The following is a 20299-nucleotide window of genomic DNA, read 5'->3' as shown; positions in this document are numbered from 1 at the left end:
AGTTGATCCCTGGCCCCCTTATTCACGTTGAAGCAGAGAGTCAGAGGTGCCTTCCTTTAGGGTGCTGGGGACAGAGAAAGCCACCTGTGTGATGGGAATCCATTCTGTTCAGGCAAAGCCGGGACTGCCACGTCTGCGATGTCGGAGAAGGTTCGGACGAGGCTGGAGGAGCTGGATGACTTTGAGGAGGTGAGTGGGCGAGTCGTCGGCTGGGCTGAGCGTGGGCAGAGTCAGGGCTTCCGTTTCTCCTGCCAAGTGCGATGCATTTCAGGGGCCGCTCTGCGATGCATTCCCGCGCCGCACGTTGTGCTTGTCCCCCGCAAGCCACCAGCCGACCCAGGGAAAGCGGACAGCAGCCGTGCGGGGGGCTGAACGCGTAGGAGCTGCCTTCGGGCTGGTTTTCCGAAGGCATCTTCTCCCTGTGCTGCCCGTGCAGACCTGGGTCGTGCGGGGTCAGGGTCTGCCTGGAAAAGTCAGCTGCAGCCACCTTCCCCCGGAAGCGCCTCACGCGGTGTAAAGATCATACCTTGTGCAGGGGTTGCACGGGGCTGTGCCTCCGGCTTGCTGTGCCTCCCACGAACCTGTCAGAAAACATGCTTTTGGAGAACACGACTCATTGTCCAGCTCTTAAAAGTTGATGAATTTCACATACAAATCTAATTTTTTTTTTTTTTAAATTACACCTGATACCTGAGGGTTCACATTCCTGCATTTAACCAGGGCGTGCGCTGTCCAGGTTCTGCAGCGCTTTCTGTCCTGGTTCACTCACGAGCACCACAGGCCTGGCCCCTGGAGGCAGGGGATTTTGTGTCCCCTGGGATGGCCTTTAGAGAGGTCGCCTAGCGTCCTGAGTAAGAGACTCTGGAGCCAGACTGCCTGAGTTTGAATCTCGGCTCTACCGTTGGGCAGTTCAGGATTTGGGGCGAGGGGCTTAACTGCTCTGTGCCTCAGTTTGCTTATCTCTAAAATGGGAGACGCTGCCTAGTACCTGCCTCTTAGGGCTGTTCGAGGAAAGAAATAAGTTCACGTGTACAAGGCGCTTGGACCAACACCCGGTGTGTGCTGGGCGCTCCTGCCTGTTGCCGTGAGCATGGGCTGAACCTGAGTCCAGAGGCCTGAGGCGCGGTGCCCGTGGGCAGTCCCCTTTCCTTTATCCGCGTCCCAAACAAAACATGAGCATGAAGAATAGAGCTGTGGACCCAGTGGTGATGCTCTGAAACCCACAGAGGGCCGTGTGATGGCAGGGGCCGTCGCTCTGTGCTGCTGCTTGCCCCTCGGTTCAGCTCTGAGAGCAGAGCCCTCGGATGCTCGGAAAAGTCTCTTAGTCCGCCCTCTCACTGCCCAGTTCTGAATCCGGGGGCCCGGGAGCCTCGGTCCGCATATCCTCAGCCAACCTGGGCTGGCAGGAGGGGACTCGCTGAGCGTTTGCATCGAAGCTCTTCAGTCCGAGTGTCACTTGAGCTGGCTTCAGCTGCAAATGGGGCGTCTGTTGAAGGGTGCGGGGCCGCTGCCTGAGCCGGAGGGCGTGGTGGTCTGGAACCGGGAGTTAAAGAATCACCCAGATACCTAGCCAGCCGTCCTCTGCCTCTCTCGGTTCTCTGTAGCCTCCTGTCCCTGACTCTATACGTGTCGCCCCCCCCCCCCACCCTGCACCCCCTCCCCCGATTGATTTTCTTGCTGCCCTCCGCTCACAGCCGCAGATGGCTGCCCCCTGGCTTCTAGGCGAGCATCGCTTACGAGTCAGGGCAAGGCTGGATTATACGGTGCTAACAGGTGAGCCTCTGATACCCTAACACGGGCTTCTTTCTTCCTCACATGACTCAGCCTGTGAGGTGACAAGTGCACCACCGTCATGAGATGCCGCCGTCTCCACAGATGGCTTCCAGGGTCGCCACTGCCTGCTTACCCCCTCAGCCTGGAAGGACACGTGCCACTGTGCGCACAGCCCGCTGGCCCAAATTAGTCACGTGGCTCTTCCTTCTGCACAGGGACAAGGAGGGCCCTATCTTGCAGTTCAGGGGGCCCGTTGGAATCAGTCCAAATTTCCTGAACCTTCTGCTTGTATTTCTTTAATAAAGAGGTCTTCCCTTTGGATTCCAGGGAACACTGTTAGAAAAAAGATTTTTGGTTCACCGTCTCTTGTGGGTTAAGAGTTCCCTCAGTGCTGGGAGCTTTGTAAATAAATAACCCCTTAACAATAGCCCAGGGTTAGTAAGCAGGGCCACGTGCCAGAGGCTGTGCTAAATCTTTACCTTCATTGTTTATTCTATTAGATGAGCTTGCTTTCCTTCTACCACAGCTTTTTGTTGTGTTCTGCTTTCTGTCCTGAAGGCACTTCCTCTGGTCTGGTTAACAGCCCCCACCCCCACTTTCCCCATTGTCCAGTAACACTTGCACACCCTTGCCTGTTTGTCTCCAGCATCCCTTCCTCCCGGTAACTGTTTTTTTTTTTTTTTTTTAAGCTTTTTTTGTTTAACAGAGAGAATGAGAGCCAAAGCAGGGACAGCTGCGGAGGGAGAGGGAGAAGCAAGCTCCCCACTGAGCAGGGAGCCTGATGCGGGACTCAGTAGATCTCAGGACCCTGAGATCATGACCTGAGCGGAAGGCAAATGCTTAACTAAGAAGGAGCCACTCAAGCGCCCCCCAGGATACCATTCTCGACTACCAGTCTACAGTCTGTTCCTTTGTTACTGTATTTCTTCCATTCTGAGATAAACACTTTCCCCACATTTGAATATCCCTGAAATTGGGCTGTGTCTCTCAAATAGTGCATGTCTGTGATTGGCATGTTTCTTTTTCCTTAGTGGTACACAAAGAACTGTGTTTCCTCTTGGGGTACCTGGGTGGCTCAGTGGGTTAAAGCCTCTGCCTTCAGCTCAAGTCATGGTCTCAGGGTCCTGGGATCGAGCCCCACATCAGGCTCTCTCCTCAGCAGGAAGCCTGCTTCCCTCTCTCTCTCTGCCTGCCTCTCTGCCTACTTGTGATCTGTCTGTGAAATAAAAAAGTAAAATCTTAAAAAAAAAAAAAAAAAGAATTATACTTCCTACAAAGGGCACTTCTGATTAAGTGACGTATGGTGTAGGTTTTCATAAAATTGTTTCCTCTGGAGCATGTATCTCTGTTTATATTAATATCCATCTCATCTATACATGAAACTCCGTTAGTGCAGAAGTAATGTCTTTTTGCTCATCTTTGTGTCTTGGGCCTCTGGTGGCCCACGCCGGGCACACAGTGGTTCCCAATGATTACCTGAGTCACTGAGCTGAGGGTTGACTTAGGTCTGACTTGCTCCAAGGTCAGTCTGAGTGATCACCCTCTGCCTCTTTGCCCAAAACTTAACCTCTTCAGTCGCAAGACGAAACTATCAGTCCTGGTTGGGGGTATGAGAAAAACTTAGAGACCAAAGCTCAGCCAGTACTCAGTATTGTTCGCAGAGTGGTGGCCAAGTGATGTTTTTCTTTTTGTGCTGACACCTTCCTACTTTCTGCCCACAGGGATCCCAAAAGGAACTGTTGAATTTGACTCAACAGGATTATGTGAACCGCATTGAGGAGCTCAACCAGTCGCTGAAGGACGCCTGGGCCTCGGACCAGAAAGTGAAGGCTCTAAAAATAGTCATCCAGGTCAGGTCTAGTGATTTTTTTTTTTCTTTCCCCAGAATTTTCTGTGTAAAACTCCTATATAGATAATTGAGGTTTTTCACAGGCCTGCCTTCAGGGTCTTACCCTACTTTTTTTCATCTGTTCCATTTTCACATACTTCCTTTGAAAGGACATGATGATGAATCTGTGTTTTTATGAGATGACCATTTCCAGGGCCACCATGTACAGCTGCACAGGTTGTGTACTGCACAGTTCCAGGACCTTCAGCTTGAATTACAAAGTAAATTATTTCCCCTGGATTGTGCAGTTCCTTAGCCCTGATACATCTGCTGATGCATTTATGATTTGTACAAACCAAAGACTGACCAACTGTCATGGGTTTCTTTGATCAGATTTCCTTTGTATTTTGGGGACTCATGGTTGTCTGTCCCTGGTATGTGCATTTTTGGCTCATATCCTGCATAATTACGTGATAAAACATATTGATGGTGTTAGGAGAGGTACATTTGTTGAATCCTTTTTTTTGATGAATTTGTTGATCCATGACAGCTCTTGGATCACAAGATCAAGTTCTGTAAGGAAAAGAGCTTATTCAGTTTCTTGACCCTTCAGGTCATTGTCTCTTGGCAAAGGATGCTCAGAAGTACATGGTAAAAGGACTCATGTGTGCATTACAATTTTCAGAGCAGAGTTCGGTTTCTGAACAGTCATCTCCGTTGAAAAGGACAGTCCTGTCCTTGTTCAGCGTCATGGCAATGTGGCATTTGTTTTCTCCCCTGTTGATTTGGAGAGAGGGATAGAGCCTGGAAGTCTTGACACTGGGTGGTTGAAGTCTTTTAAGTTGACACTTTGGAGAGCAGGTGGAAATTTTTTTTTTTTTTTTTTTTTTTTTTTTGGTGTTTAATGATAAAGGCAAACCTGAACTCATTTCCCTTCGATCACTGTTGTTAGTTTATAAAGTAAATAACTCCCAAAGAAGAGTCCTCTCATCCTTGGTACACGTGATGGGGGTTGCTTGCTGAGTGGCTCAAGTAAGAAGATATTAAACTAACAAGCACTTCTTCAAAGTATTTTTATTGGCAACATCTCCCCATAAAGGGCTGGGGTGTAGAGAACTTGATGTCCAAGAGTTTTTAACATCTGGAGAAGATTTAATCCATGTCTTCTCAGAGAAGAGAACCATGGAAGTGTTTCATTAACTCCACATCTGGTTAATAGTAACTATTTTACTTCCGATACTTGAAAGGCTGCTTCTTTAGCCAAAAAAGAGAATCCGGGGTTGGGGGGCAGCGTACAGAGACGTGAGCACAGTTCACTTTATTTGCTGTGTAGTAAGGTATTCTGTAGTGTGGTGGTTTTATTGAAATGTATTTCAGTGATTTTTAGGAAGTTACTTAATTATTATACATTTCAGTTTTAAGGCATGTCCTTACCCCCTCCCCCAAATTCCCTCAAGTCTGTTTCCAGTCAGACCTTGACATTTCCAGCCCCAGTAAACCACCGATCTGTTTTCTGACCACAGATTCACCTTCCCCGGAATTTCCTGGGATCATTCAGTATGTAATCTTTTGCCTCTGGATTCTTTAACTTGGCGTCATGTGTGTGAGGTCTGGCCATGCTATAGTGTCAATACTTAGTACCTTTTTACTGCTGAGTAGTATTCTGTTGTTTAAAGAACCACATTTTACTTACGCATTAACAAGTTGCTGGCCACTGAGGTCATTTCCACTCTGGCTGTTTCGAATGATGCCACCGTGGACATTTGTGTACGAGTCTTTGTGTGGACACATGCTTTCATGTCTCTTGGGTAGATTCCTAGGAGTAAAGTCGTGAGTCCTGTCATAAGGGAATGTGTAACTTTCTGAAAAATGGCCGAACCATTCTGTGTTTGCATCCCCACCAGCCGGGCGCGAGGGTTCTAGTTCTTCGATATGTTTGCCAACACTCGCGTTAATGTCTGTCACTTCGAAGACAGTCACCCTAGTGGGTTTGAAGTGGTCTCTCACTGGTGTTTTTAATTTGCATTCCGTGGGGATTGATAAGGTTAAGCTGCTTTTCATATGCTCATTGGCCATTTTTATATCTTTGTTAAATGAAAGATTTAATACGACTTGCCCATTTTTAAAACCACATCGTGTTCTTGTGGAGTTGTAACAATTCTTTATCCTCAATAAAAGTTCCTTATCAAGTAGCTCATCTACAAGGATTGTCTCCTAGTCTGTGGCTTGTCTTCATTTTCATAATAGTGTCTTTTGAAGTGGACAAGTTTTTAGTTTTAGCGAAATCTGATTTATCATTTGTCTCTTTGGCTCATGCTTTTGGAGTTGTAGCTGACCACTCTTTGTGTAACCCAAGGTCCTGAGAGTTTTTTCTTTGTTTTCTTCTAGAATTTTTTTTTTTTTTTAAGATTTTATTTCTAAGTAATCTCTACACCTAGCATGGGGCTCAAACTCCCAACCCCAAGATTGAGAGTCACAAGTTCTACCAACTGAGCCAGCCAGGCACCCCTCTTCTAGAAGTTTTATCATTTTAGCTCCTACATCTAGGTTTATGGTTCATTTCAAAGTGATTTTATGTCTAGTATAAGGGTCTAGATTTATTTGTTTCACATATGGACATCTGGTTGTTTTAGCAGTATTTGTTTTTTAACAAGTCTTTTGACTGTCTTTTCCTTATTGAATTATTTTGGCACCTTTGTTAAAGTTATCTGACCATAAATATAGGGGTTTATTTCTGGATCTTTTTTTTTTTTTTTTAAAGATTTTACTTATTTATTTGACAGAGAGATCACAAGTAGGCAGAGAGGCAGGCAGAGAGAGAGGAGGAAGCAGGCTCCCCATTGAGCAGAGAGCCCGACGTGGGGCTTGATCCCAGGACTCTGAGATCATGACCTGAGCCAGAGGCAGAGGCTTAACCTATTGAGCCACCCAGGCGCCCCTACTTCTGGACTTTTAAATTAATTCCGTATATCTGTCTAAGTCCGTCCTCATGTAGTACCATGCTGTCTTGGTTACCATAGCTTTATGATAAATTTTTTTTTTAAGATTTATTTGAGAGGGCACATACATGCCAGTACAGTGGGGAGGGGCAGAGGGAGACAGAGAGAATCTTAAGAAGACTCCATGCTGAGCACAGAGCCTGACACGAGACTCAGTCTCACCACGCAGAGATCAGGACCTGTGCCAAAACCAAGAGTTGAACCCTTAGCGGACTGCACCACAGGTGCCCCTGTGGTAAATTTCGAAACTAATACTAAAAGTATTAGTGTTTTAACTTGATTCTTCCCCTCCCCCCCAAAATTATTTTGGTTATCCTGGGTCCTTTTCATTTCTATGTGATTTTTTAGGATCAGCCAGTTTCTTCTACCCACTGGGGGATAGATTCTGATGGGAATTGTGTTGGCTTTGTAGGTCAGTTCGAGAGATTTGCCATCTTAACAGTAGTAAGTCTACTGATGCCTAAGATAACATTTTTTCTGTCCATGGACATCTGGTTTTTCCTTTTCTTCTTCCTTCATCATTCCGAACGATGTTACCATGGTCGCTCTTGGACGTGTCTGCTGGCCTCTCTGGAGAGGAGGGCCCATAGCTGCGAGTGGAATTGTTGGGGGTCGGGTCTGTGCCTCTTGAGCTTGACCTAGCGATGCTGGATGGCTTCCCCATGCAGCTGTGCCCGTGCGCTCCCAGTAGCAGTGGGGCCGTGTGAGTCTGCTGCCCAGCGTCCTCGCGATATTTAGTATGAGCAGACTTTCTGTTTTCATTTTTCCAGTTGAGGAGGTAATAACATCCTATCGTGTTGGGGTTTTAATTCCCAACTCCCTGATTGTAATAAGATTGAGCCTCTTTTCACGTGTTTATTGGCCATTGGGGTTTCCTTCTCTCGTAAAGTGGCTTTTGTTGATTCTTCTTGCTCGTTTTTTCTGTTAATGTTGTTTGTATTTTTTTAACTTATTTTTAGGATTTTTTTTCCCCACGTAGTCTCAGTAGTAATTGTCTTCTGATTAGTCCGCTTCCTTGCTTCTCTCCATCCATCTTCATTTCTTAGTTCGTGGCTGTAAGTTATGTTTTACTTTATCCTTTTGTTTTGGCTACTTAAATAATATATATTATTCCCCGCAATATACATATACACATATATTAATATATTGAATTCACGGAACTGACTCGTGTCCTTGCAGAATGTTGCTAATTGGAAACAAATGGAAAACACCCTTTTAGTATTTTTCCAGCCGTGCTAACCAGTTCCATGGCAAGTGTTTCAGGCAGAGTACGTTCAGGAAGTGCCTGCCACCGTGCTTCTCCGCCTCGGCTGGACATCAGAATCCCTTGGGAGCTTTAAAAATGTCCTGTATCTGAGCTGTACCCCAGGCAAGCTTGATCAGAATCTCTGGGAGTGGGACCTAGGTGCTGTTATTTTCCAAAGTTCCCCAGATGCTTTCGGAGCTGAGAACACATGGGCTGTGGGATGCTTAGTCCATTCAGAGTATGCTACAGCCAGTGTGTCCTGGGTTCCCGTGCAGCTGTCACCTGCAGCCCTTACCAGAAATACAGCAGTAGGTTTGGCATGGAGCCAGGGAATCATTTTTTTTTTTTTTTCTAAATGTGGACTTGACATCCATTGTGGAATCGAGCACAGGGCTTGAACTCACAGCCCTGAGATCCAGAGTCGGACACTTGACCGACTGAGCCACCCAGGTGCCCCGAGCATCTGTAATTTTAACATGCACCGTAAGCAGCCTGATTTTTATTTAGGAAACAACACCAAAGCTTTAAAAACCTTGCATCTTCAGGGCGCCTGGGTGGCTCAGTTGATTAAGTGACTGCCTTCCACTCAGGTCATGAACCCAGGGTCCTGGGATCGAGTCCCGGAGCCTGCTTCTCCCTCTCCTTCTGCCCCTCCCCCTGCTTGTACTCTTTCTCTCTCTCTCCCTCTCTCTCTCTGTCAAATAAATAAATAAAATAAAATTTAAAAAAACTTGCATCTTCAAAGTAGTGGTTTAGAGGGGAACTTCAATTTAGGGCACGATTAGGACCTTAACCGTCGATTTAAAAAATTCTGCTTCCTGTTCTCTTGTGTAAAATGTATGTTCTGTGATACCAGCTTGGGAGAAAAATCAGCACCCAGATGTTGGGAAGCCCCAGCTGTGTTTAATTTGAAACCTTCTGTTTGATTTCTGTCTTCTCACCTCACCACCGGGCAGGAACCCCTCTCTGAGGGACTCGGGGTAGGAACTCACGAGACGTCACATCCCTAGGAACCGAGGGCTGTGTATTGTAAACAGTCTCTAGGATTCAGAGTTGTTTGCTTTTTCCAAGCCCTGCAATCTCATGGGGCAGTTGTTTAAGTTGGAGCTCACATAAAGGGCATATGAAGAACACAGAGCAAGGCATTCGGAAATGGATTTCTACGAGTGTCCAAATGTCACATTCGGTGTCAATACCATTGTTTTAACAGCTTATGTCTTTCCTCTGCCGTCCCCACCCCGCCGTAACATTTGGGCTGTAAGAGGATGTTTCACAAATCAGAAGAGTTGTTTGCTTTAGGCTGTAATACTAAGGAGAAACTCCGTGAATTTAACAATTTAGAAATTGGGTCACCGTTGCAAACTGAAAACCCGTATCAGCCTCCCTCTTGATGTGATGGGCATTATTTCCATTCTCTGCATGCTGGAAACGCATATGCTGGAGTCTTTTCTAAATGTTCAAGTATCTTTTGTCTTTAAGTGACATCTTTGTATCTAAAGGTCAAACACTGAAATGATAAAATATGGCAAGTTATTTAGTTCCTTGCGCTGACTTTTGTGTTCATAAAGACTTCAGGGCATTAAGTTTTGTTCTCCAAAGAAGAAACAGGATTTTTGTTTCTGGTTATAACAGCTCACTTGGGGGCACCTGGGTAGCTCAGTGGGTTAAAGCCTCTGCCTTCGGCTCAGGTCACGATTTTTTAAGGTCATTTTTAAGATTTTGTTTATTTATTTGACAGAGAGATCACAAGTAGGCAGAGAGGCAGGCGCAGAGAGAGAGGGGGAAGCAGGCTCCCTAGTGAGCGGAGAGCCCGATGCAGGGCTCGATCCCAGGACCCCAAGATCACAACCTGAGCCGAAGGCAGAGGCCTTAACCCACTGAGCCACCTAGGTGCCCCTTTTATTTATTTATTTTTTAAAAGATTTTATTTATTTGACGGACAGAGATCACAAGTAGGCAGAGAGAGAGGGGGAAGCAGGCTCCCCGCCGAGCAGAGAGTCCGATGTGGGGCTCGATCCCAGGACCCTGGGATCATGACCAGAGCCGAAGGCAGAGGCTTTAACCCACTGAGCCACCCAGGTACCCCTGTATGGGTCATTTCATAGAAAAGAATGTTGAGCAGCCAAGATCGTCCTGAGATAAACCAGAGGAAGCCTTGCTGAAAAAGCACTTGGAAATAAGTCGGGGTCATCTGTGAGAACACTGGTGGGTGAGGTGTCCTTGCCCTCCCCTGGTGACTTTGCCAACCCTCATTCGGTGTATAAGCAAAGATCCTTCTGGATAAGGTTCCTCAGTCCTGTGACTTTCTAAGAGGGAGGTGGTGGAGTCTTTCATAAGAGGCTCTGTAGTCCGTAGTCTGGCTCCCCTTCTTGTCAAGGGGACAGTGGTTTTGCTTCTGATTACATCTCCAGTGTCTGGCATGGGACTTGGCACATGGCAAACACCTGCGCACGTTTATAGAAATTAATTTTCCAGGCCTGGAGCCTTGCAGCCAAGTCAGACACGACAGAGTGAATTTCCTTTTCTCTTCTCTTTTTTCAGTGTTCAAAGCTTCTTTCGGATACGAGCGTTATTCAGTTCTACCCAAGCAAATTTGTCCTCATCACCGACATACTCGATACATTTGGTAAGTACTAGTCCTGTTCACCTTCCAATCTAGGAAGGAGGTTTCTTTGTTTGTTGGCTGCTTTGTTTTGCCAGCAGCTGGGTGGTAGCATTGCTGTAATTTCTAGGGGTGTAAGTAGTTGGGGACGCCCCGCCCCGTCCCCGCTCATTGACAAGGAGGCTCTTTTTGAGAGAATCTTAAATGATGTCTTCTCTGACTTTCTGAGAGGCCAGTGAAGTCAGCGAGTGAAGTGTGGGTGGGGGGCACACTTCCGGTCTAAACCCACTCCCATCCATTGACCTGTCATCGTGCCTGGAACTCTCTTTGTCAGAACCAAATTTGGCTTCTCTTCCCGGCACCCCCAGTGGGTTTCTGTCCCCAGGAATGGCAGCACCGGGTGTGCCCTGTGCCCACGCTGGTGATCTGAGGGTCTACTCCTCTGCACCCCACGTCCAGTCCATTGCTGGGTTCTTCAGTCTCCTGGGTCTCCCTCCTCTTTGTCCATTTTTATCTGTCTTCACTGAACACCTTAGTCCAAGTCACAGTCCTCTCCTGCCTGGACTGACTACAATAGCTCTCGTGAGGCTTCCTGTCCCATCATGGCCGCCCCTTGTCGCATGTTCCCCATCCTCAGGAAGAATGATCTAGACTGATGAGAAGAACCTGGGGTCCCTTTGGAGACACAGGAGGACTTTGTGCTCCTTGATGATCGTCTGTGGCCAGAGCATCAAGCCAGGCAGCCCTCTGAATTGTATATGATATTCAGGGGCGAGGTTCTCCCCAAGAGCTAGCAGACAGAATCGCCTTCTGAGAGCCAAACACCTAGAAGATCAGAACAGAGACATTTGCTTTCCTGCCAAGGAGGGACCAGTGGACTCCCACCCCGTCTCGCCTGGAGCCATAGAAAGATCTAATGTGGCAGAAAACAAAGTGTCAAGCAGAGACCCCCCACTTACTTCACAGGAGACCGGTGACTACGTATACTAGCTAGAACAAATGATATAAAGAAGTCTAACGCCTGCTAGTCTTGGGGAAAGGGAGTATTTATTGGCTTAGGTTGAAAAGTCCAGGGGTAGTTTCTGGATTGAGGAACTCAGTGTGTTAGCTTTTTCTAGTACATGCCCCTGGGTTCGCTTCCTTCTCAAACTCTCAAAGACGTCCTCTGCTTGGATCTGTTCTCCTGTTAGTAGTCCCAGGACAAGGAAAGAGCAGCTTTCTTCCAGGCGTTCAACCCAAAGTCCCCGAGTTCCATCTCCCTGGCTTGGTTGGATCACTAGTCAGTTTCGAGTCCTTCCTCTCTGGGGAATGCATGTGCAGATAATCCAGACCTGGGTCACCCCAAAGAAGAAAAGTGATGCTGTTGCCAGAAAAAAGGTGGGTGGGAGCTAACTGGACCCCAAGAACAGATGGCTTGGCTGAGCGACGGCCTGTCAGGGTCAGGTGGCCCAGGCACTCTGCTGAGTACCAAGGCTGTATCAGCCAGAGGAGACAATAGTCCTCCCCTGTGCAGGGCTTATGTTCTGATAAGAGGGGATTTGCAAAACAAATGAGTAAACCCATTTGTATACTCGGGGATGATCAGCGCTCTGGAGGGGGAAAAATACCAAACAGGAGGGTCAGGGGAATTGAGGGAAGGTGGGGGCGGGAAGGCTGTCGTTGGAGACAGGATGGTTTCGGGAGCCCCTGTTGAGACGTGGCTATTGGAGCACGGAGGAGAGGAGAGGTGAGCCACGTGCTCTCCGGGGGAGAGAGGGTGCAGCCACGGGAGGCCGAGGGCAGTGGGTGCAAAGCCCCCGGGGGTGGGAGCGTGCCTAGCAAGTTTGAAGAGGCCAGGGTTGCAGTGTGGCTAGAGTGGGGTGTGCAGGAGCTGAGGAGGCTGGAGGTCCTGGCAGGCCTTGTGGGCCATTGGAAGGACTTGGACTTTGACCCTGAGCCAGGGTTGCAGTGTGGCTAGAGTGAGGTGTGCAGGAGCTGAGGAGGCTGGAGGTCCTGGCAGGCCTTGTGGGCCATTGGAAGGACTTGGACTTTGACCCTGAGCATGTAAAGAACCCCTGGGAGTGTTAAGGCGAGTAGGGATGTGATGGGATTGGAGTCGGATAGGCTGCTTCTTGAAGCTGTAGGGCGGAGGTGGGGCAGGGAGCCTGGTCAGGAGGCCATCATAGGTAGTGCTTCCGGTGGGAGGCCAGGGAGATGGCAGAGATGGAGAGAATGAATGGATTTGCAGGGTGGCTGGGTGAGTTAGGCTCTCCGAATAGATACCCAGTCATACGCCCTTTGGGCCTTGACTTGTCCTCGTAATAGCTTGCCTTCCAGCAGCGAGGACATCGGTCAGTGGTCCTGTCTGATTCTCCTGACAGTTGTGTTTCTCTTGGTGGGTTAACATACCGGCTTTCTGGTTTCCCTCGCCTGCCTCCTGCACGTTTCTTCTGCACGCGTCAGCATCCTCAGACTAGCGCAGGGAACGCCGATGGATCGCGTTCTACCCTCCAAGCCTGCCGGGATCTGGACATGAACCTTGTGAGAATTTGGGGCGGCCTTTCTGCCAAACGCTGTTGGCGGCACCCCAGTCCCATCCCTGGGCAGGCTGGCATCCAGGGCAGATGCCTGTTCTCGCCTTCTCCCCAGAAATCAGCTGGGCTCAGAGTTGATCAAAGCAGGGATCCACGCTCAGCAAATAATGTCCTTGGGCCTGACTCTGTTCTGGGTGCGTTAAAGATAGTGCGGGTCTTCATCGCAACCTGTGAGGCGGGGTCTCGGGTGACCTCAGTTCACGGGTGAGGGGCCCGAGGCACAGAGAAATGAAGAAGCTGGCCCAGGGGAGTGAGTGGCAGAGCTGGGATTCAGGGTTTTCTCTGCCGTCAAAGACCTGCTTTGTTTTTTTGTACTTGGCTCACGGGGGAAATGCTCTCCATGAAGAAATCACAAATGCGTGTACGTTTGACCCCGGCAACTTCACCTCCGGGAATTCATCCTATTCGTGATACCAGAGCCCTGGAAGCAGCCCAGGAGGCCGTCACTAGGGGACCAGTTAAAGAAATGGGGATCCGTCCGTACCCCGGAGCACAGGGAGAGTGCGGTGTGCTCCGCGTTCCGACGGGGAGAGATCTCTAGGGTGTGTAGGTCGTCGCGTGAGAAAGTCAAGATGTGGAACAGCTGTAGGGTTTGTTCTGTTTTGTGTAAGAGAGGAGGAGAAATGAGAGCCCTCGCTCGCTCGCACTCTTATTTGCCCGAAGAAACACTTAGGAGGATATCCAAGAAATTCCAAAGAAGTGGGAGTCCTCCGAGGCTGCCGGGGGGGTGGGGAGGGCTTGGAGTGGGCAGGGATGGGTCAGAGAGAAACTTCCCTTAGTGCCTTTTTTGGATTTTGAATCCGGGGATTGGTTTTCTTTTTTAAAACCAAACATTCCAATGAGGCACCGGCTTTCCACACCCTTCTCCGTCCTCCATGTCCAGACGGTGCTCTGGAGTCTCTCTGCTCACGTCCCATGCCTGCGTGTCCTGTTCCAGAGTTGTGAGCACCCGAGCCTCAGTTTCTTCCCCTGTAAAGTGGGCATAATAGATCCTGCCTCTGGGGGCTTCTGCAGGGAATTAAGAGCATGCGTCAGAGACAGATAACGGTTTTCCTCTTCGGGAGTTGGCTGGCAGGATCCGTGTAAGCAACTTTGAACAGTGCCAGGTACAGAGTAAGGACTCAGAAAATTATTCACCTATCTTAGTGGTCTTGATTTATAAGATGGTGAGTCAGGACAGGAAACGAATCTAGGGTCAGGTATTATCTCTCAAGCCTGTTGTCCACTAACCTAACAAGGGAAAAAAATATTCGCCAAACTCGTTTGGCCAAAGATGATTTTGTAGTGAAAGGCCCCTTCGCATAGGAAGGTACACTGTAAACATTGTGGGTTAGAGGGATGGCAGGCTTTTGGGGGAGGAAGTAAAGGCGTTTTGTGCTCTTAAGTCCGGTCCACAGAGCGTAGGAGGAGCGAGCCGACCAGCGTGGCTTGCTGCGTGATGGCCTGAGGTAAGATTCTGTGCAGTCCCAATGCTGTGTTCTGTGGTCCTCCTGGAGGAGGCCCGTCATGGCTCCAGGTGGGCGCTCGTGGCCCCAGGTAAGGAAAGCACTTCCTGCCAGGCCTAAGAAGGCGGGTGGCTTTGAGAACTGGGGTTTATTTCCTGAAGCTTCCTGGGAGCTCGGCAGTTGAACTGTTGGTGTAGAGCAGGGCTTTTCATCCTTGGCTGCACACTTCCGGGGGGCTTTAAAAACCCTCCCAGTGGTCAAGCCGCACCCCAGATATTTTTTTTTTTTTTTTTAAAGATTTTATTTATTTATTTGACAAACAGAGATCATAGTAGGCAGGGGCGGTGGGGGGATGCAGGCTCCCAGCTGAGCAGGGAGCCCGATGTGGGGCTCAGTCCCAGGACCCTGAGATCATGACCTGAGCCGAAGGCAGAGGCTCAACCCTCTGAGCCACCCAGGCGCCCCTCCCCCCCCGATATTTTCTATCAGAACTTCTGGGGACAGACACAGGCACCAGCCTATTTTCAGGAGCCCCGGGTGCTTCGAATGTTTCGCTGACGTTGGGGACCCCTGGGTTACAGGAAGTGAGAGGCTTGTCACTTTCTAGAGATTCCCACACCCAAGGCAAGTTTTAGCTCAGAGACCCGTGGTGCTTGTCTGAATCCATGGTTCTCAGCTTGAGTGTATACAGGAATTCCCTAGCGAGGTCATCCAAGATTCATATTCCTAGTCCCCACCCTCCGAAATACTGGTTGTCGCTAGCTCTGAGGTGGGCCCCAGGAATGTGCCTTTCCAACAAGCAACTTTATGTGACAGTAATGTAAGTGTAAGTAGTGCACGCTGGGAGAGGCTTCGAGACAGCTCCTCTGCGCTTGGATGCCTTCCTGCCCTTTGTCCTAGCCTTGTGTCGTTTTGTGGTGAACTCATTCGACTTCACATTCTTAGAGCTTCCTTTTTCTTTTCCCGTGCGAGGACAGGCTGTGTGATTCTTAGCTTCCTTGAATGATGGCGTTACGGGGAGAGAGGGAGACGGACCAACAACACAAGAGCTCAGGGCAATACTTTGGATACTACAGGTGATTTGAAAGGCTCCAGGAAGCGAGTAGAACTATAATTCTTATCCCTTTGATGTTGACAGTATTTTCTAAAGTAATAGACAAAATAAAGCTTTTAGTGCTAGACTAAGGGGTGGCTTGTGGGCCAAGTCTGCCCTGCCCACTTGTTTTTGTAAATAAAGTTTTATTATTGTTACTGGAACATAACCAGCCACATCCATTTGTTGATACATGGCCTGTGATTGCTTTCCAGCTACAACAGCAGATTTGAGTAGTTACAGCAGTGACCTATGACCCACATCACCTAAAATATGTTTGTTTATGCATCTAGCAAATACTCAGCGTCCACGACATGCCAGGCCCTGGTCTTAGTACTGGGAATATATCCGTGGACAGAACAGACACACATTTCTTCCCTTGTAGCTTCAACTACCCTTCAGCTACCCTTGCTAGTTGAATCTCAAATTTCGATGCTTCTGGGCACCAGGCAGATCACATAAATGACAAACTGGGTGTTACAGATGCCATTTAAGGGGTCAGCTACTAATTTGTTGTAGCTCATTTTTTTTTTTCCTTAAAGAGACCTTTTTTTTTTTTTTAAAGATTTTATTTATTTTTTGAGAGCAAGCACATGCGGGGGAAACAGCAGGGAGAGGGAGAAGCAGGCTTCACGCTGAGTAAGGAACCTGATGCTGGACTCGATCCCAGGATCCTGGGATCATGACCTGAGCCGAAAGCAACCGCTTAACCAACTGAGCCACCCATGTGCCGCTGTCATAGCTCATTTTTATCTTGTAGGGATATGGGCCATTTTTGGCACATCATTTGTGAAGAAGCAACAAATCCGGTTTTTCACATTGAATGAAAGTTTTTTTACCTGTTGACAACTAATTAAAAAAAAAAAAAAAGTGTTAAAGCGCTTTGTGGGCCAAACAAAATGGATCCGTGGCTGGGTTCACCCCCAAGCTCCCTACCTACAGCCACTGGCTTAGAAGTAGAACGTGGACTGTTCGCTATTTAGTGAATGGAGGTGTCTGGGGTCTCCTTGACCCTAAGTGTCCCTCTCTAAGGGGAGAAGGATGACTTGCCTGCCTCATGGAAAGTGTTGTTTAAGTCCCCTCATTTTATTAAAAACAGAAACAAAAGAAATGGGGCTTACAATTTATACCACTAGGTGGCAGCAAACGATAACAAGTTAAAGAGCTCTGGGACCAGCCCCCTCGGTCCCTAATTAACAAACGTTTATTTAGTGTTTGCTCCTGAGGAGGGGGATGCTAACACCATCTGTCCTTTCTCCCCAGGAAAGCTAGTGTATGAGCGCATCTTCTCCATGTGTGTGGATAACCACAGCGTCTTACCAGGTAATGTCAGAGCTGTTCTACGGATTTTGTTCTATCCTGGAGTTGTGATTAGAACGTTTCTATCAAGTCAGGATTTACGGAGACTCAGTAGATTTATTTTGTTTTTGGTGTGTTAAAAGTAGAAGAAACAACTTGGCACATTTTTTGATCATCTCGGTTTTCTAAAACAAAACAAAACAAAACAAAAAACATGAGGTTTTCAAATGGCCAGGCTAAGAATTTGCGCAAGTAATTTGAATCCATGAAAATGAAAAGGTACAACTAGATTCAGCTGATTTTTTTTTTTTTATGATTTTATTTATTTGTGAGAGAGCGAGAGAGAGAGCTCGCGCGCACAAGTGGGCAGTGTGGCAGGCAGAGGCAGAGAGAGAAGCAGGCTCCCTGCCAAGCAAGGAGCCTGATGCGGGACTTGATCCCAGGACTCTGGGATCATGACCAGAGCCGAAGGCAGTGGCTTAATGGACTGAGCCACCCAGGCATCCCTCAGCTAATCTATTATACCGTTTATACTTAAATTCCTCCACTGCTTGACATTTTTTCCCTGCATATCTCTCCTGAGAAGCAAATTGCAGAACCCAACTTTATATATACTAAAGACTGATGGCAAAGAAATCAATAACAGATACTTTGCATTTACAGTCTGAGCTTAAGTGATATGAGCATTAAATTTATTGCCAATCCATTTTAAAATCTCAGGGGGTTATAATGGGACAGCTTGATTATGAATCCCTGTTGTCACATAAATGATGACGATGTCTCTGGCTATGTGGGACTCTCAGCAGTAGCTTCTCTTCCCTCTCGTCCCTCCTTTCAAGTTCCCAGAGCTGCTGTGAGGAAACATTGTCATCCACACAAGTTACAACAGCGAGCTTGCCCCCACTGCTTCTGCTCTCAGCTAGACACCGTAACCCATAATTGACCTGTTCACTTACTCATTAACTCTTTTGCCCATCTCTGTATCTGTTATTTTTAAAATGATTGAATACAACTATTTCTCAAAAAGAGACAGGACCCCACAGATCTTTGGGGCTGAAAGAGTCATCTGGCGTCAGAGGAGCAAACCCATGGGGGAAGAGCCAAGAACATGCCCGCGGCCCTGTCGCCAGCTCGTGGGAGCCTTGCTCTTAGGGGAGCTCTGTGCCGTCCAACATGGCGGCCTGGTCACGTGGGGCACGTGAGCTCTGGCCAGTCCAAACGGAGGGTGTGATGTGTGTATAAAAACACTCTGGATTTCAGAGTCTTAAAAGACCATGAAGTATCTCACCAATTTTTAAAAATCGATCGCATGTTGAAATGACATTTTGGATGAGTTGGGTTAAATGAAGCATTTTATGAAGATTTCACTTATTTTATCTCTTTGAACATGGCTCATGCAATATTTCTGTTGGTTGGTGCTACTCCAGAGACTCCCCTCCACCACATCACATCTGTGATGTTACTAACAGCTCCTCCCACGTCCTAAGGCATCTCAAGATCCGGAGGCAGTGAGCCTGGAGAGGGAGGCAGGGACCACCTTGAGTGCAGAGGCCTTCTCTGTCAACTTCAAGGATTTGGGAAATCTAGGTGCACCTATTTATGTATTTATTTATTTATTAACAATTTTTGAAAAAAAAAAAAAAGATTTTATTTATTTATTTGTCAGAGAGAGAGAGTGAGCGAGCACACAAGCAGGCAGAGTGGCAGGCAGAGGCAGAGAGAGAAGGAGCCTCCCTGCTAAGCAAGGAGCCTGATGTGGGACCTGAACCCAGGGTCCTGGGATCATGACCAGAGCCAAAGGCAGCGGCTTTGGCAGTGCCTCTAGGTGCACCTGTTTAATTTAAGCTTGCCAATTTGTGTGCTGTAAAGTAAGCATATGCTCGCCTATAAGCAGAATTAAACCCAAATAGGTGTTTTTTTGTGGCTACAACAGTATTGGTTTTTATTTTTATCTTTTATTTATTTTTATTTTTTTAAAGATTTTATTTATCCATTTGTCAGAGAGGGAGAGCACAAGCAGGGGGAGGGGCAGAGGGAGAAGCAGTCTCCCCACTGAGCAAGGAGCCCAATGTGGGACTCGATCCCAGGACCCTGGGATCATGACCTGAGCTGAAGGCAGATGCTTAACTGACTGAGCCACTCAGGCATCCCAACAGTATTGTTGTTTAAAGTTTTTATTTTTAAGTCCTCTCTACGTCCAATATGGGTCTAGAACTCATAACCCTAATCAGTTCAAGAGTCACATGCTCCACTGAGTGAGCCGGCCAGGTGCCCCTCCAACAGCATTTCCCACCCCCCAAAATAATTATTTATTTAAGAGAGGGGGGCACAGGAAGAGGAAGAAGGGAAGAGAGCGAGCGAGAGAGAGAGAGAGAGAGAGAGAGAAAATCCCAAGCAGACTCCCTACTGAGCTGGGAGCCTGACGTGGGGCTTGATCTCATGACCCTGAGACCCAGACCTGAGCTGAAATCAGGAGTCAGTTGCCCAACCAACGGAGCCACCCAGGTGCCCCTCCAACAGCATTTTAGAAAATGCTTTTTAATACACAATCTACTACTTCCTGTTGTTGTGCACCAAACCACTTAAGAATATTTGTTACCTGTCTAATCCCCAGGGGCCTTCGAGTTTCCATCTCCTGCAATAACTTTCCTTCCTCCTAATTTTCACTAAATATACAAACAATATTTTAGAGCCAACTAAGGAAAAATTACTAATAGCCTCCTACTTAAACTATGAAAGTTCAACATAAAAGACTATTTTCATATCCATTTCCAGTCCTTGTCTAAATTTATTAATTAGCACTTTTCTCACAGAAACTCTTCCTTCCCCAATACCTTTTTTTTTTTTTTTACCTTGAGCGATGCAAATCGGGCTTTTGTTTTTCTTGAAAATAGTTTCCTAATTTTTTTTTTTCCAGTGAAAGTCTACGTCTGCACGTAGTGTTTTCTGGTTCCAAGAACCTGAGGGGGAAAAGGGCCAATTTCTCTCAGAAATGTCAGAGATTTGCGGGGATGTCTCTTAACAATAATTATGAAGAAAGCTTTCAAAATCCACTGTGTGGAATTCTGCCTGAAGAGGTTCTGTACAGAGGGGAATCTGGTGGCGTGTGTGCTCATTCTTTCCAGTTGAATCAAGTTCTGACTGCTGAATTTAATTTTTGAGCCCTTCACCTTCAGGAATTTGAACTGAAGCGTGTAGACCTATTTGATGAGTTTAGAAGGATACAGGTGCCCTTTGGGGTCGTGAACAGGACGTACTACTGTATGTGGTAGCTTTTCCCTACCATCTCTTAATCCAGCGTATGTGTGCAGAGACGATCCACTCTAAGCAATCAAGTAATTTCATTTCCATCTGAGGAGAGGGAACTTGGGTTTGTCCTGTCGTGGCTGTTGTCACCTGTGGGCATTCCGGCCTTCGGTTTCTGCCCGTGGCTGGTGGAGG

At 47.5% G+C, this 20299-nt stretch overlaps 1 protein-coding gene across 2 annotated transcripts in view; it reads left to right on the top strand.

The window, feature by feature from the left end:
• Nucleotides 1–20299, top strand: part of VPS35L (VPS35 endosomal protein sorting factor like) — a 115677-nt gene that overhangs the window by 17078 nt on the left and 78300 nt on the right. For both annotated transcript variants that reach the window (XM_004750283.3, XM_045072052.1), the window contains exons 6-9: nucleotides 113–189; nucleotides 3495–3623; nucleotides 10388–10472; nucleotides 16823–16882. In XM_004750283.3, coding sequence (XP_004750340.2) covers nucleotides 113–189; nucleotides 3495–3623; nucleotides 10388–10472; nucleotides 16823–16882 — 351 coding nt within the window. The remainder of the gene's footprint in view (nucleotides 1–112; nucleotides 190–3494; nucleotides 3624–10387; nucleotides 10473–16822; nucleotides 16883–20299) is intronic.

Source organism: Mustela putorius, unplaced genomic scaffold, assembly GCF_011764305.1.
Source record: "Mustela putorius furo isolate JIRA1106 unplaced genomic scaffold, ASM1176430v1.1 tig00004007_pilon_pilon_pilon, whole genome shotgun sequence".
Lineage (NCBI taxonomy): Eukaryota > Metazoa > Chordata > Mammalia > Carnivora > Mustelidae > Mustela > Mustela putorius.
Note: the sequence above shows the minus strand (reverse complement) of the source record. Positions and strands in the feature narration are given on the sequence as shown.